Here is a 16475-nt window from a genome sequence, read left to right as displayed (position 1 = left end):
TCCTACGTGCATTAAAAAATGTAGCAGGCAAATTTAGCACTCATTGGTCCACTTATAACATGCTATTGCTTGCAGGCTGTTCTTTCTGAATTTTACATTTCTCCATGAATGGCCCACTTGTATGTGAATGACTTATCTACTAGCTTGACTGTGTCCACAGAGAACAGAGCCACAATGTCAACAGTTATTTATATGGGACATATTGGTGATTTTGTTATCATATGAAAAAAAATCACGATTCTGGCAGTGCACTGAGAGAGAATTCACTTAGAACTGGCCTTTGTTTCTCCATCAACCAAAGATAATTAATAGAGGTCATTGGTCTGAGCTTGGTCTCTAGGAGGGAGCCTTTTTTAGGCATGTCAACCCCTGCCTGGGAAATTCCTGGAGATTTGGGGGGAGTGCCTCTAGAGGGGGGAATTTGGGCAGGGATTTCACCTAGAATCTCTGCTATACCATGAAGTCTGCCCTCTGGAGCTGCCATTTTCTCCAGGGTAACTGATGTCTGTATGGAGCCCCGTGGCACAGAGTGGTAAGCTGCAGTATTGCAGTCCAAAGCTCTTCTCACGACCTGAGTTCGATCCCGACGGAAGTCGAATTCAGGTAGCTGGCTCAAGGTTGACTCAGCCTTCCATCCTACAGAGGTCGGTAAAATGAGTACCCAGCTTGCTGGGGGTAAAGGGAAGATGACTGGGGAAGGCACTGGCAAACCATCCCGTAAACAAAGTCTGCCTAGAAAATGTCAGGATGTGACATCACCCCATGGGTCAAGAATGACCCAGTGCTTGCACAGGGGACCTTTACCTTTATCTTTTAACTGATGTCTGTAGTCTGGAGATAAGTTGTAATTCTGGGAGGACTCCATGTCCCAACTGGAGGTTGGCAACCATAGTATTTGGAGATTGTGAACCTGTGTGATAGCTGTGACTTGGACCCCAAGATGCAACAGGTACAAGTAGGAAGATTCTATACGGATGTCATGAATTTATGGGTGACAGAAGGATTCAAGTACCTGCCCTGAGCCTGGCCTTGGCTGGGGAAGGTGGGTTATAAATTTGTAAAATAAAAATAAATTAATATGGTGATTTTACAAAAGCACTTACGTGACTAGGTCCAAGAGAAAAAAGTCCTTAGGGCCTTCTAAAGAAGCCACTGAATCACAAAAGGGCATTACAAAGGGGGGGAAACAGGTTTTGGATAACAGAAGGGATGTTTCACAGAAATGCCAAGTATATAAAAGGCATATTTCATCAGGGAATGGTACTGGAAACAAAGTGCCTTGTGGGAGTAAAGCAAAGATTTAGACAGTGAATCAGTAACATGATGTGAGGAAAATGTCAGGCTAAATAAGCAGAAGGAAATGCACAGAGTCCATGCAGTTTTGGCAAATGAGTCTTTTCTAAGCAAGAATGAGCAGTGTGAGAATAGCAGAGAGGAAAGGGGTCGACTGGGGTCAACTGAGAGATGATATGTCCCACATAGGATCAACTGGATTACTGGCAGCAAAAACGGAATGAAGTACGTGAAAGCAAGTGGCGGACCTGTTAGACCCATGGGGGGATTCTATCCATCCCTCTTCTCTCACTCACCTGCCATGGAGATTCCACCCCCTGCAGAAATCCGCTAAACTTCTTGGCAAGGGGAATCTCACTCTCCCTCCCTGCTGCTTTGGCACTTTCAACTTTAACCTTCAGCAAGAATCCTTTCAAGTCTTAACTGTTAAAGCTAGTAATGGGATGTCATCTGCACATCTCAAACTGTTAATGTTTCTTTTGCCAATTTTCACTCCACTTTTTCTAAATCTAAACCGGCTTTCCTTATGATATGTTCTGCATATAGACTGAAGAGATAGGGAGATAAAATACATCCTTGTCTGACACCTTTGCTAGTTGGAAACCATTCTGTTTCTCCATATTCTGTCTTATCAGTAGCCTTTTGTCCAGAGTACAAGTTGCGCATCAAAACAATCAGATGTTGTGGCACACCCATTTATTTTAAAGCCAACCTTAACTTTTCATGATCCACACAGGGCGACCTGGCAACCCTAATTACATGCAAGGCTATTCCATGATAAAGTTGTTTGATAATGAGAATAAGAAAACCATAATCTCAGTTGCTAACGCTGGGATCAGATAATGAGTAAGGTAGGAGATGGTAAAGTGGAGGCCATCAGAGGGAGAAAAGGCAGTAGCTAAGCATTCCTCTACCAACACTTGGATCAAGCTTTGTTCACGACAAGTGCTCTTTTAACTGTGTGCTCTTTTAACATTGTCAAAACATAATAAAAGTTGATTTGTTAAAACATTATAAAAGTAAATTGAGAGCCAGTGTGATGTAATGGTTAAGAGTATGGGACTAGGATCTGAGTGACCCAGATTGAAATCGCAATAATGCCATGGAAGCTGTTCAACGACTTTATGCCCATCACGCACTTTAAGGATAACCTACTTCACAAGACTGTTGTGATGATAAAATGGAGAAAAGGAGAATGATCCCCACTGGGAAGAAAGGCGGGGTATAAATGAAATAAGTAATTTTAAAACCTTTGTATGCAAAAAAAAAAGAGAGAGAGAGAGAACATATTGAAAAGCATATATAAATACAGAAAATAAAATCAGTTTTAGAGCATCTTTAATACATGTAACTCTCACAGTATTAAATCTGATAGTAACATCGGTATTAAGTATAGAAATACAGTATACATTCTGGTAGATCAGACTGTGCTCCACAGATAACTTGATGCTCCGCGAAACATCTCCTAGTGCTCCATGAAGAGACTGGAAAGAAAAATACTACTGTAATTCGGTTAAGAATATAGATGCTAGGTGAAAATTAGTGCTCCGTGATGAATTTCTCTCCTGAAAACTGTTCCATGATTCAAAAAGTTTGGGAACCGCTATGGTAGATGATGGTTAGGAAGGGATGTTGGTCTCATATTGAAATGGCAAAAATGCCAGCTTTCTACTTTAACTTATATTACTGGAATTCAACAGAATGGCTTATTTTCTTTAGTTAACATTGGGATGTGATTTTATAAAAAGAACTAGATGTCACCTACTCCTGGTACATAGGTTCCTATATATATTTCAGTTCCATGTCAGCACAGTATGCAAGGGCCCATGATGAAAAACATGGAAACACCAAAGAAATTAAGGTGACCCATGACACTTACAGTGCAATCTTATACGGAGCAACTCCAGTCTAAGCTCACTGATTTCAAAGGGCTTAAATGAGAGTAACTCTACACAGGACTGCGCTGTTAAATACCTTTGATTACCAAAAACTATCATATAAATTCCATTTCCAAAAGTTAATTGACTATTAAATGGAACTTTGCTAAAGAAAATTATGGAGCAGAGCATTTATTAAAACAATTGAAGGCTGAGTTACATATGGCTAGATAGAAGATTAAAATGCTTAATGGTAAAACTGTAATTGCAGCCCAACATATGAAAGGTAAAATCAGTGGGTGGAAACTATTGTTGGGATAGTCCCTGAAGCCAAAGGTATTTGGAATTATTGTTTATATTCATTATTTTTTTTATTCTTCAATTTATACTATTTAATTTTTAAATCTCATTTTTCAGACATGAGGGTCGGCCAAAATGGTATTATAAAATTACTTAAGTTACATCAAATCACATGGAAGAATACTTTAAAACATTTTAAAAGCTCTTAAACGAACAAAAAAATCACAGAACAGGTTGCTGTGAACCATCAACTGATAAACACATGGGATGCAATTTAATCAGCTTAAATTAAATGCCCACTTGAAAAGCAGAATCTTGATAATGTTCCAGAAGAATAACCGGGAAGATGTATGGCAAGCCTGAAGGGGAAGGGGGTTCTGCATACTCGGGGCAACAACAGAGAAAGAAATGTTCCATGTAAATAAACCAGATGTCAGAAGACGGAGGAACATGAAACAGGGCTTTTCCAGATGGTGTCAACAGTTGGGTAGTTTCATGCTATAGGAAGTGACCCTGAGGATGCTTAAGGCTTATAAGTAGTCCTTCAAACTGCTCCCAGAAATGGAAATGAACGCAAATGAAGATAAGTTTTCAAAAGCAGTGCCATGTTAGCATATGATACAATAGTCTAGTCATGAATTTATCAGGGCATGAGTAACGGTGGCCAGATCCGATTTCTCCAGCGTAGTTTACTAAAAGAAACCTTTGGGCTAAGATCTACACCAGATCTAAGAGGATACCCAAGCTGTGAACTTGTCTTCAGTGGAAGTGCAACCCCATGAAACGCTGCCTGCATGCCACAATCATTTGTGCGATTTTGACATAAAGAAACCTGTGTGTTCCCTGCATTAAGCTGCAGCTTGTTCACCATCCACCATTCCATTATTGAACTAGCCTAAAACAAACAAAAAGAGAGGCAGGGCTGGGTGACATCTGGATACTGGGATATCTCTAGCAATAGTCTAGACAACCTTTCCGCGTGGTTTAGCGTAAATACTGGAAAGCATGAGAGACAAGACAGAACTGTGCAAACCAAAGACCATAGGACATAGCAGCAGTGTTTGTTTCTCTGCCTCTCTCCCTAACTCTCTTTCCCTTGTTTCCTTTCCCATCCTACACCTTTCCCTTAGTCTTCATAAATAAGCAAGCAAGCAAGAGAACACAAAGGAACCTGGGGCAGGGCGGGGTCAAGACTTCAAAACAGCAACCAAGCCAGGAAAAAAGAGCAAACGAGCGGCAGCCAAGCAATTCATTTCTCCCTCTCAAACACAGTTCGGATAATGGCAGTTGGAAAACTCTGAACAGTTTGAGCCTTTTGGCCAGCTACCCTTTTACAATCAGAACTAGAATGACAAGACAACTACAGCTAAGCACATGATGACAGGAGATAAATAATTTTTGACAGTTGAAGTCAATTGCTAATTGAAATTTTTAATTAGTGGCTTTGTTTGGGTCAAGCCAGTCTTGAGAATCCCTAAGCCCACGTAACCAAGAGTTTTAAATTCCAAGCAATGGAATTAGGCTCAGTAGGTGGTGAATGCATCATTAGCAGTAATTGGCATTGATAGCAGAATCAGTACGAATTGGCTAGATGGAGAGAGTTTAGTTTAGTTTTTGAAAACCAGGTAATACTTTTTGAAGCCAGGTCTGTCTATTGTGTTTCATTGTGCACTTTAATCTGCTCTCTACTTGCCAGTGAGAGCCTGCGTGGTGTAGTGGTAAGAGCGGTGGTTTGGAGTGGTGGACTCTGATCTGGAGAACCGGGTTTGATTCCCCACTCCTCCACGAGTGGCAGACATTAATCTGATGAACTGCGTTTATTTCCCCACTCCTACACATGAAGCCAGCTGGGTGACCTTGGGCTAGTCACACTCTCTCAGCCCACTGGACTCAATGGCTGGTGGGGGAAAAACCAAATGGAGCATTTCTGCACATTGTATGAAGGGGACTCAGAATCAGCTTGAGGGGAAAAAAACTTAGCAGTAAAAAGTGTTTGCTGGTGCAAGGCTATCTGAGAGGATTGGCTAACCTTGAAATAACCATAACCATAAGTCCAATAAACAGTACAATTTTATTTAACAGAAGAAGAAGAGAATTGTGGTGTTAACTGGCCACAACTTATTTTAACTCTATAAACAGCTGTAAAGATTGGCACAGCATCTGGGGCAGGATCCAGAACATCTGTCGTTCCCAATGCAGACTGATGTTGTTCCTATTCCAGCTGTCCCGCTGGAATAGCTGGGGCTGGCAGTAACTGGATATACCTGGGTGTGAGCCATTTGATAAAATCCTCTGCCACCCTAGGGAGAGACCACCCTGGCTGCCCCAAAAGCCGGCAACGCACTGAAGCCTCCTCTGCTGGGCTTCTCTTTTTATTTTGCATAGACGGACCAGGGAGGGAACTATCCCCCCAGTCCGTTCTATTTCCCCCCCACCTTTTTCCAACGGTTATAACCGCTCTCTATATCGCCACTCCTCCCTTTTGTAGGGGGGGAGAGAGATGATTGGTCGCCAGGCAGCAGCCCCCCGAGCCCCCCGCCCAGCACAGAAATGCCACCCTCTCGCCTGGCCCCAGCAAACCTGGCTCCAGGTGATCCTGGAACCAAGGACTTGTAAAAAAGCTGGAGAAAAGCTGAGGAAAAATTGAAGCTACTTCTTTAGGGGGCAAAATATGTGTGAAAAAGAAAGAAAAAGTCAAAGTAGTTCAGGGCCAAAACCAACAAAAACCATTCATGCAGATTAGGCCAAATTCTCTCTTGGCACAAACATTATTAGAAGATATATTTGAATTTGGAGTACCTTATTACAATATAATTTTGGTTAACAATTATCAGAAAGGCTTGTGCTTGTTCACACTTTCCCCTCTATCTTAGCACAGTTAAACACATAGCAAGAATGGTTCAGACAATACTGAGGCAAATTGAGTTTGAAAAACAAATAGATAGTTTTACAATATGAACAATAATTTCCACCAATTTATGTTTTGCCACCTTCGCTTTCATAATTTCTACCAGGACCTTGGTATTTGGCTTGATAACAACAGTGGTAGTGACCTTATAGAGATCTTTATAAAATTCACTCAAGCAGTGCTGAGACGTGGGAAGTGGATACTTAAAGACAATTACAGTGAAGCTTGCCAGAGGATGTTATTTAAGAATCTGAAAGTTCACAGTAACCTGCAGTTGCTTCTTTCTCATACTTTTTGATACTGCTCCACGGATTTAAATGGATTTTAGGTAGGTTTAAAGTTAATTTTCTTAGGTGCATTAATTATTGTAAACTTCCCTTACATATTGTACAGTACAAGTAAGGGTAAGCAAGGGTTGCAGAGGGTGATCTCATCCTCCTCCCCAGTTGCTCGCTGAGCCGAGGTGCAGCTCCCTCCCTCCTGGCTTTTCTAGTCTTTCACCTAATGAGGCTCCAGCCCTCCGCAGCCACTGCTGCCAGACCTGGCCAGGCTCCTGGGCTCCGCCACAGCCCCCACTCGGCCTGGCGAGGCTCCTAGATTCAATGGCTGCTGCTAGGCCCAAAGCCGGGCCAGGAGTGGCTTCTGGGCACCACCACAGCTGTTGCCAGGCCTGAAACAGCTCCCAGGCTCTGCTGTAGCCACTGCTGGGCCCAGAGTGAGTGCTGGGCTCTGTCGCAGCTGCTGCCAGGCCTGAAGTGGGTCCCAGACTCCGATAACAAAAACAAAGGACACATGACATAAGGTGTGCTGTCTGTGCTGGTGCGGACAATGGTGGTTTATTTTGTGGTGGATTTAAACCCCGAATGGATTATTTTATTTTTTTCAGACTTGTTGGTGCCAGCCATTGGCTTCCAAGCAGCATTTGTAATGTAAGAATTCGCCCTGAACAGGAACTGTAACACTCTTAATTTATATGAATGCTCAAGATGCTTTCAAAATATTTGGATAATTGGAAGAATACAGAGCCAGGTGCACCATTAATGTGCACCACAATGATTCAGATTATGCTGGGAAAGTAGTACTGAGCGTATATCAGTAGGGTTGTCAAATAATACAGGATCAAATGATGAGACTCCTACTTACCCAGGTTATACCACATGTCTCGGATCTCAAACCCGATTTGTCTCCTCATATCACCATACCTAGGGAGAATACAAATTTCTCAAAAACAAGCTTTGTGTAACATTTCTCTCTTCTCCTACTGTTAGAAAAATGAAACGTATCTCCAAAAAATACCAGCCAAGACTAAATCAGAGAGTCATTATTTAGGATCTTAATGTACCTTACACACTTGAGTCATTTAAGCCTCTTAATTAGATGTTTGTTAGGCAATACAACTGTTGTTGCTGATGGGATAAAGAGGACGCAGAAGATTAAATGGCATTCCAAAACACACACAAAAAGATGATTTCAAAAATAAAAATAAGCCAAAGCAAAACTTAAACAGGCCCTCGTTTAACATCTGCATTTCTTTCCTTGCTTGGAGGAAAAAAGGAACTCCATTCTACACAGCTTTTTCTATAAACGTTTCACCTATGGGAATTTCACTTTGCCTTATCGGCATATTACATAACTGTCCTTTGGGAGTGAGGGGGTAGCTGTGTAGATTAATGAGAGTATTATCCACTTCTCCGTCTCTAATAGCTGGAGAAAACAAACTGCACAGCTTTAGGAATATTTTATTTTTATGCATATTTTTAGCATACATTGACTGCCCTAGAAAATGAACCAAGAAGCACCACATCCAGCAGGTATCAAGGACATCAAAATAACAGGCATTAGCAGTTATGTGGAGTTTGAGCTACCACAAAACCTTTTGGAATATTCCAAGAGAGCAAAATGTAAAACATCCTGAAAGGCTGCAGAAAACTAAGACGTAAATAGAAGATGAATCTATTTTGGAGTTGGCACTGGCAAGTGAAGAAAAAATCAGGAATGAATGCACACACCATGGGAAAAAAACCTATTTCAACTAATTCAGAAAGTTTACATTTCCCAGATCAAGAATAGTGAATGAGACCCTCTCTAGGCATTCAGACTGGGTTGGTTCAGATGTCGCAGCAAAGCATAGCTTGCCACTGTGGAAATAAGCCTGGGAGATTCTCAAGCTCGTAACTCCTTCCTGTAAGCAGTCGGACCCCTCCCGCTAAATGGGTGCCACTCAGAGAAGTCTGGGATCTATCTTGTCTGTCTGACTTGGGCAGGAGGGCGGTTGGCATCTACACCTTTTTCCATGGTTCAAGGTGTGCCTGGCCAGACAATGGGGATAGCAAATCTCCCATTGCCTCACCCTAAGGTGATTTAATTAGCACTCCTGGCAGACCATTAACTATCTTAACTACATCCATCTTGGGCAATTAATCGGCATGTCTCCTTTTTCAGAATTGGAATGTAAATTGAGAATTCCCAGTCTACAGGCCATAGTTCTGTTTTCTATATTTGTTGGCATATTCTTGTTAAGATTTTGACGGACTCCATTTCTGTGGCTTGGAATAGCTCTATTGATATCCCATCTATCCTTGGTGATTTGTTGCTCTCAATTGCTCTCAGTGCAGCTTTCACTTCACTTTTTAAAATTGCAGGTTCTGCTTCAAAAGATTGTTCTTGGAAGGAATCTGTCATCCTTTTGTCTCTTCTGTATAGCTCTTCAGTGTATTGTGCCCACATTTTCTTTATTTTGTCCTGTTCAGTTCATGTATTTCCATATTGATCTTTCTGCATATCTGACCATGTTTAAATTTCCCTCTGAGTTCTTGGATCTTGTGGAACAGATCTCTTGTTCTTCCTTTTTTGTTGTTTTCTTCTATTTCTTTACACTGATTATAATAGTTCTCTTTGTCTCTACATAGAAGCTGCTGGAACACTGCATGTTTCTGTCACCTTTTACTTTTGCTTCTCATCTATGTTTAGCAATTTTAAGAGATTCCTCAGTCATCCATTGAGACTTTTCATTTCTTTTGGCTACAGGAATAGTCTTTGTGCATTCTTACTGGTTAATCTCTCTGGTCTCAACCCTTAGTTCTTCTGGCTCATTCTCACTTGAACTTGCAAATGCAAATGTATTCTTTACATGGTCTTTAACCTCTTCAAGAATGTTGCTTAGATTGTATTTTGGCACTACTAATGTTTTGGTGTTTTCTTTAGCTTTATTCTATTTCTTGATATTAACAATTCATGGGCTGTACCACTATAGGCTCCTAACCATGTTTTAGCAGAGATAATAGAATGATATTTAATTAATGATATTTCCAGCTTTAATGTATCTTGATTTCAGTATTCCTTCCAAGCCTGTCACAGAATCTTGCCACATAGTCATGAATCCCTTAATACTATTGTGTGTGTAGTTTCTCAGTATGTGTATTAGTGTTCTTCATCTGTAAGTGACCTCTCCCAATTGGAAGCAATAAAAAGACCTGTTATTACTCCTATTCACCATGCCTCAGAGGCTCCACATGCCTCAGAGGCAATATGGGTCATTGCTTAGATTTAACAATGTCTTTAAGCTCCATGGAGAAACCTAAGCTAGTATCTCCTTTGGACTGAGAGGTAGTGGAAGGAAGGCAGCTTTGTTTTTCTGAGGCTTAGTATAAATTTGTACTTGAATGGCAAAGTGGGCCATATTCATATAGACACGTGCCAAGGGTGCACATGTCTCCTGACGACACGAGGCTGGATCCAGATAACTTTTTCACGCACTTTCCACTTCATATTACAGGTCCCATTCCACGTGAGTTTTGTTCAGGCAGGTCCAATGATCCCTAGTGTAGCTTTTTTGGTGTTCAACCGAGACACCAAATTCTATTTTTTCCCAGTGAAAAGCTGGTCGAGTCCAACCCATGGTATCATACCTTAGAGCAAAAAATCTGTGGGAAGATGCATAGTCATGGTGAATACTGTTTTCTACAGTATAAGGATTGGTAGCAATATGGTGGTGCAAGTTTTAGTTGCTATTATATGGATTTTGCAATTCACTGGAAAATACTTTGATAACAATCCCATGTGGCTATTCCTCATTGAAATAGCAAATGCTGCAATGAAAGAAGTACAAACTGTAAAGAGGTTTGGGACATCAGAGAATAGCAGGATAAATTAGCTGCTTCCACTGAAGGATTAAGCATCTTAATTGTTAAGAGATTTGCCATTAGGTTCCTCACACAAGACAGGTAAGGAATAAAATTCATCTGATAAACTCAGTTTTGCTTTACAAACGTTTGTGCAACAACAAATTCTTTAAGATGCCACAAGCCTCTTTGAAGTCTTGAACCTGTAAACCACCTGATTATTTGCATATGAACACACGAAGCTGCCTTATACTGAATCAGACCCTTGGTCCATCAAAGTCAGTATTATCTGCTCAGACTAGCAGTGGCTCTCCAGGGTCTCAGGTAGAGAGGTCTTTTACCTCACCTACTTGCCTACTCCCTTTAACTGGAGATGCCGGGGATTGAACCTGGGACCTTCTGCATGCAAAGCAGAGGCTCTACCACTGAGCCACAGCCCCTCCCCATGGATTCTCACAGTTTTGCTGTCAGTAGTGGTGCCATGCTTAATGTTGGACTAGGATCTAGAAGAAGCAGTATTAATCCAAATTGGTGACCTTGGGCCAGTTACACACTTTCAGCCTAACCAAACTCACGGGGGTGTTGTAAGGACAAAATGGAAAATAGGAGAATAATGTATGTTGCTTTGGGTCCACACTGGAGAGGAAGATGAGTTATAAATGAAGTAAATAAATAAATGCAGTCTGCGCAATACTTTGATACCAGTAGGGAGGGGAAGCCTGTGAATTAGATTGAGTTTCTTTCACAGTAGCCCTGAGCTACTGTGAGGTATGTCTCAATACTTAAATCATGGCTAAGGCCTTAGGAGCCGGTGTGACCCCACGCTGGCGTAAGTGCCCATTTAATCCGTGATAAGCGGCACTTACGCCATCAGGGGTGGCATCCACGCCAGCACCAGGATGCCACGCCATGATTCAGGGCTTGGGCACAGCTGCTGCCTCCTGACAGCATTCCAGTGGTGGAAGTCCCTGCGACAGTGCCCTGGGAGGCATTCCTGAGGGCAGAGCTACCTTTAGGCAGCTGCCCAATCTCTTTCACTCTGGGAACACCCCTTCCCGCAGCGGCGTAGCTACGGCACCTTTTTTTGGTGTCGTAGCCTCACTATTTTCAATGGGGGCATTTTCCTTCTTTAATATTTTAAATTCTTTTGATTTTATTTTCAGCAGCTGGGAAGCCTCTGTGGAGGCGGCGTGGCGGTGTCATTCCCGATCGCTGCCTAACTGCCCCCCCTTCAGGAATGGGCTGTAAGTATTGGGTGTCAATCAGGATGTGTTTGTTAGCCATAGCCTGTTAACTATATAATGTGTTTGTTAACCATAGCCAAATATTAAAGTTATGACAAAGCATCCATACTTAACTCTCTTTTGATGCATCTCTGGCTTCTTTGCATTTAGGGTGACAGAGTTAGCCAGTCTTGCTAAATGTCTAAAGATTCCTAACTCGGAAAACTAAACCATGGTTTCATTTAACCAGCATTAGGTCACCAAACTATTGTTACCCCTAACACCAGCTAAGTATTATTCCATCACTGGGCTACTGAAGAGTATAGCACAATCTTTTGGGCACAAAATAAAGAAATTCTTTCTATCAAGGAATAAATTGGGAGTTCCCTAGTACTGCTAATAGATCTTGCATATTTGCTTCATATAATTTTTTTTTACTCACATTAACAAGCATTAGAAAATTTAGTATTGACAAATGTTCTCCTGGATATGATGAGTTCCTTAAAAAAAACAAAAACTGTTGATGTTTAAAACAATAAGGAATCAATGAAAATAGTTAAAAGGCTAATTAAAACCTAAAGAGAACTTCTGATATTGGATGAAGCGATCATTTACATCTCAGTGGGAGAGAATAGATATTTCTCCCACAAGTAAATATAATCTTATGCTTCAGCCACATGACTTTATTGGTTTCCAAACAATTTACTTTCTCAGTTCATTGCCTACAGTATAAGTGATTATGGGAGAAATAATAATTTGGTGAAACTTATCACAGAGCTCGACAATTTAGCTAATTTTAATAAGCCATTGTGTCCCATGATGCAGGCTGTTTATCTTAATTACTACTGAATGTGCAAAATACACGAAGTCTTCAGAGGTCTCTTACCCTTCCTCAGAAGCTTGGCTTTAGTATATAGCCTGTTACAACAAATCTTGTCACAAACATAATTGCTGAATGCTGCAGAGTGGCTGCCCCAAGATGATGTGCTTATTGGGCATCACCAGCCCTTAAAAGATGCAATGCCTTTTCATTTTTAACCTTTAACCTAACTGTCAGTCTATACAGCTGCTTGGTAAACAGCGAGCTCCCATAAAGAAAGGCTGCATGTGTGTGGTGATCACTCAAACTACTCCAGCAGTCTGAGACAGAAGAAGAGTTGGTTTTTATATGCCGACTTTCTCTATCACTTAAGGAAGAATCAAACTGACTTACAATCACCTTCCCTTCTCCTCCCCACAACAGACACCCTGTGAGGTAGGTGGGGCTGAGAGAGTTTTGTGACTAGCCCAAGGTCACCCACTTTTTAAAAAATGTGCACTGCAAAACTATTAAGAATTACACCATTTCTCAGAGTATGGTTTCTGAGGGCAAAATTAGAATTTGAGAGGGAAACCTTCACATTTCAAAGTAACTAGAGTTGAGCTGAAACTTGGTATAGCCTTATGGGAGGAGGTTGCTCTCTGGGAACTGGATGCAGGATCAGTGGCTATGCTGCTTAACAGCAGTATGGTGTCGTGTGTGTGTGTAAAGTGCCCTCAAGTTGCAACTGACTTACGGCAACCCAGTAAGATTTTCAAGGCAAAAGACTAACAGAGCTGGGTTGCCATTGCTTTCCTCTGCATAGCGGCCCTGGTATTCCTTAGGGGTCCACCCATCCAAGTACTAGCCAAGACTGACCCTGCTTGGCTTCTGAGATCTAATCAGCTCAGACTAGCCTGGGCCATCCAGGTCAGAGCTATGGTGTCATAAGGTAGCAAGAAATCAATTCATTTATCAAAAAGGGGAGGAAAATACCTCAGAGAGAGATACTTCCACTGATGGAAGTGAACAGAGGGAGAAGAAGAAGAATTTGGTGTACATGACTTATGCAAAGAAGTGTAGGAGACTAGGTTGCTCAGGGCATGCTAGGCAGGGTGGTCATGGGGAAAGGAGCAGAAAGCTACAGTTGATGCAGCGGGGGCCTGTTTGATGTTGATGTCCTTTCACCCAGTTTGGAGAGATTCTGTTGGACCTTTTCACCATCTGTTTTGTTTTCCATCATCCTGAATAATTATGCTGTTTCATTGATTAAATTAAATACAACTGGCACAAATACAAATCTCTGAGGAGCCCTACTGTTTAGATTTTTATATGCCGGCTTTCTCTACCACTTAAGGGAGGCTCAAACCGGCTTACAATCACCTTCCCTTCCCCTCCCCACAACAGACACCGTGTGAGGTAGGTGAGGCTGAGAGAGCTCTAACAGAGCTGTAACTTTCCCAAGGTCACCCAGCTGGCTTCGTGTGTAGGAATGGGGAAACAAATCCAGTTCACCAGATTAGCCTCCACTGCTTATGTGGAAGAGTGGGGAATGAAACCTGGTTCTCCAGATCAGACTCCACCGCTCCAAACCACCGCTCTTAACTACTACACCATGCAGAATCATGATCAGGACAGAACCACTCCATACTTGGAAAGAAAAATCCAGGAGGGGAATGATTTCAATGGGGCAATAGCCATTGACCTGGGGACCTTTTATTGTAACCCTGCAAGCAGCTAAATTTGAAGAAGAAATGTCTGGACAATTCAAAAATGTTGCTACATTGGAACCACCATTTTTTTTTTTTTAAAGGAACAACATTAGTCATGGGTGAAAGAAGACAGAATTTAAGGACTTCATTACCTGAACCTAACTACTCTCTGAGCAATGAGCACATCCTAGAGATTTATAGCCACTGAATATTTTGGAACACAGCGCACATGAGAATAGGGCTAGGGAACATTCTGCCGGTAGAAGATAGGATTGGTACTGCTGTCTGAAGCAAAAGACAAAAGTATCTCCTATTTCATAGAGCACAGCAACTATACTATTTTAATTTTAGCACAGACAATCTTTGGGGAAAAAAAATTAGAAATCCAATCCAGAATGCAGCAAGAACTTCCACAGGGTTGACTCGACACGTTAGGGTTATTTTCAGATGCTTAGCCAGAGGTTCAAAATAAGCCCTGACCCTTTACTACAAACCAGCTTCTCAAAGAACTGTTAAGACTCTACGAACACCTCTCTCTCAGAATCTGCCCCTCCCCCCAGGATTTTTGTATATATGCTGATTGGGTACAGGAAGTAAAGGCCTACTTTGTACCACACCCTGACACCCACCCATGCCTTCATATCCTGACATATGGCCCCCAATATTTCACAGAAGAACAAAGAAATGCTTGTAGCATTCCTGTTGTTACACCAAGCATCATCTTGTGAATTCTACCCCCTTTAATTGTAATACATTGGTGAAGACTCGGCATCGCCTGCAGTATGATGTATTCATGTACTCTGCAACAGCTTTGTCATCGTGATTTAAACATCAAGAGGGTGATGTTTCTTTTGGTTGTACTCAAAAAACATAATTGTCCTACAACATATCACTAGTTCTAGCTAACATCAGCAGCTGTAGTGGGAGATGGCAGACTACGTACTTATGGTTGCCAACCTCCAGGTACTAGCTGGAGATCTTCTGCTATTACAACTGATCTCCAGCCAATAGAGATCAGTTCCCCTTGAGAAAACGGCCAAAGCGGCCATTTTCTCCAGGGGAACTGATCTCTAGGGGACTCTATGGCATTGTGTGTGTGTTAAATGCCATCAAATCACTACCAAGTTGGAAGGTATCAATAAATACCAATCCAGGAAAGGACTTGTCCCTGTGATAGCTATTCCCTGGACTTAATTGATCATATTCTGTTGGTCTGCCCTCTAAATGAAACACCCCGTGGGAAATGGTTAAAAAATTGGCTTCTTTCCAAATATCACCTGTCTACCCAAACCAAACATCAATTTTTATTAAATGATTCCGATCCGGAGGTTACTGTAGATGTTGCCAATTTTCTAGTGGATGTGATGAAAGTTCAAAAAGCCCAAAGTTTGTAATTTCTATTTTTGGAATTTACTGGCCTATGTTTTTATCTTAATGACTGCATATTTTATGTACCCTCTATAACAGTTGTAATATTACTTATGCCATTAAAGTTTTTTTCAGTTCATTTCATTTCACTACCAAGTTATGGTGACCCTATGAATTAATGATCTCCAAAACATCCTACAGTTAACATCCTTGTTCAGGTCTCTAAAACTGAGGGCTGCGGGTTCCTTTATTGAGTCAATTAATCTTATGTTGAGTCTTCCTCTTTTCCTCTTGCCTTCAACTTTTCCTAGCATTATTGTCTTTTCCAGTGAGTTTGTCTTCTCATCATGTGATTAAAGTACGATAGCCTCACTTTGGTAATTTTAGCTTCTAAGGAGAGTTCAGGCTTGATTTGATCTAGAACCCACCTATTTCTCTTTTTGGCGGTCCATGGTAGCCGTAAAATTCTCCTCCAACACCATCTTTCAAATGAATCTATTTTCTTCCAGTCAGCTTTCTTCATTGTCCAACTTCCACATCCATACATAGTAATGGGGAATTCTATAGCATGAATTATCTTGGTCTTGGTCCCCAGTGACACATCCTTACACTTAAGAATCTATTTCATGGCCGCCCTTCCCAGTTTCAATCTGATGGAGCCAAGAAATAGAAAATCTTTAACAACTGCAATTTTTTCATCATCAACCTTGTTGTGTAATTCCTCAGTAGTCATTACTTTTGTCTTCTTGATGTTCAGTTGTAATCCTGCTTTGGCATTCTCTGCTTTAAATTTCAGCAGTAGTCGTGTCATGTCCTCACTATTTTCTGCCAGTAATGTAGTGTCATCTGAATATCTAAAATTGTTAATGTTCCT

General features: G+C 41.4%; 1 protein-coding gene across 2 annotated transcripts in view; it reads right to left on the bottom strand.

Moving 5' to 3' along the window:
- The window catches only part of DOCK1 (dedicator of cytokinesis 1), a 530876-nt gene that overhangs the window by 141163 nt on the left and 373238 nt on the right, over positions 1-16475 (bottom strand). For both annotated transcript variants that reach the window (XM_056850272.1, XM_056850273.1), the window contains one exon: positions 7522-7580. In XM_056850272.1, coding sequence (XP_056706250.1) covers positions 7522-7580 — 59 coding nt within the window. The remainder of the gene's footprint in view (positions 1-7521; positions 7581-16475) is intronic.

This window comes from Euleptes europaea, chromosome 5, assembly GCF_029931775.1.
Source record: "Euleptes europaea isolate rEulEur1 chromosome 5, rEulEur1.hap1, whole genome shotgun sequence".
NCBI lineage: Eukaryota > Metazoa > Chordata > Lepidosauria > Squamata > Sphaerodactylidae > Euleptes > Euleptes europaea.
Note: the sequence above shows the minus strand (reverse complement) of the source record. Positions and strands in the feature narration are given on the sequence as shown.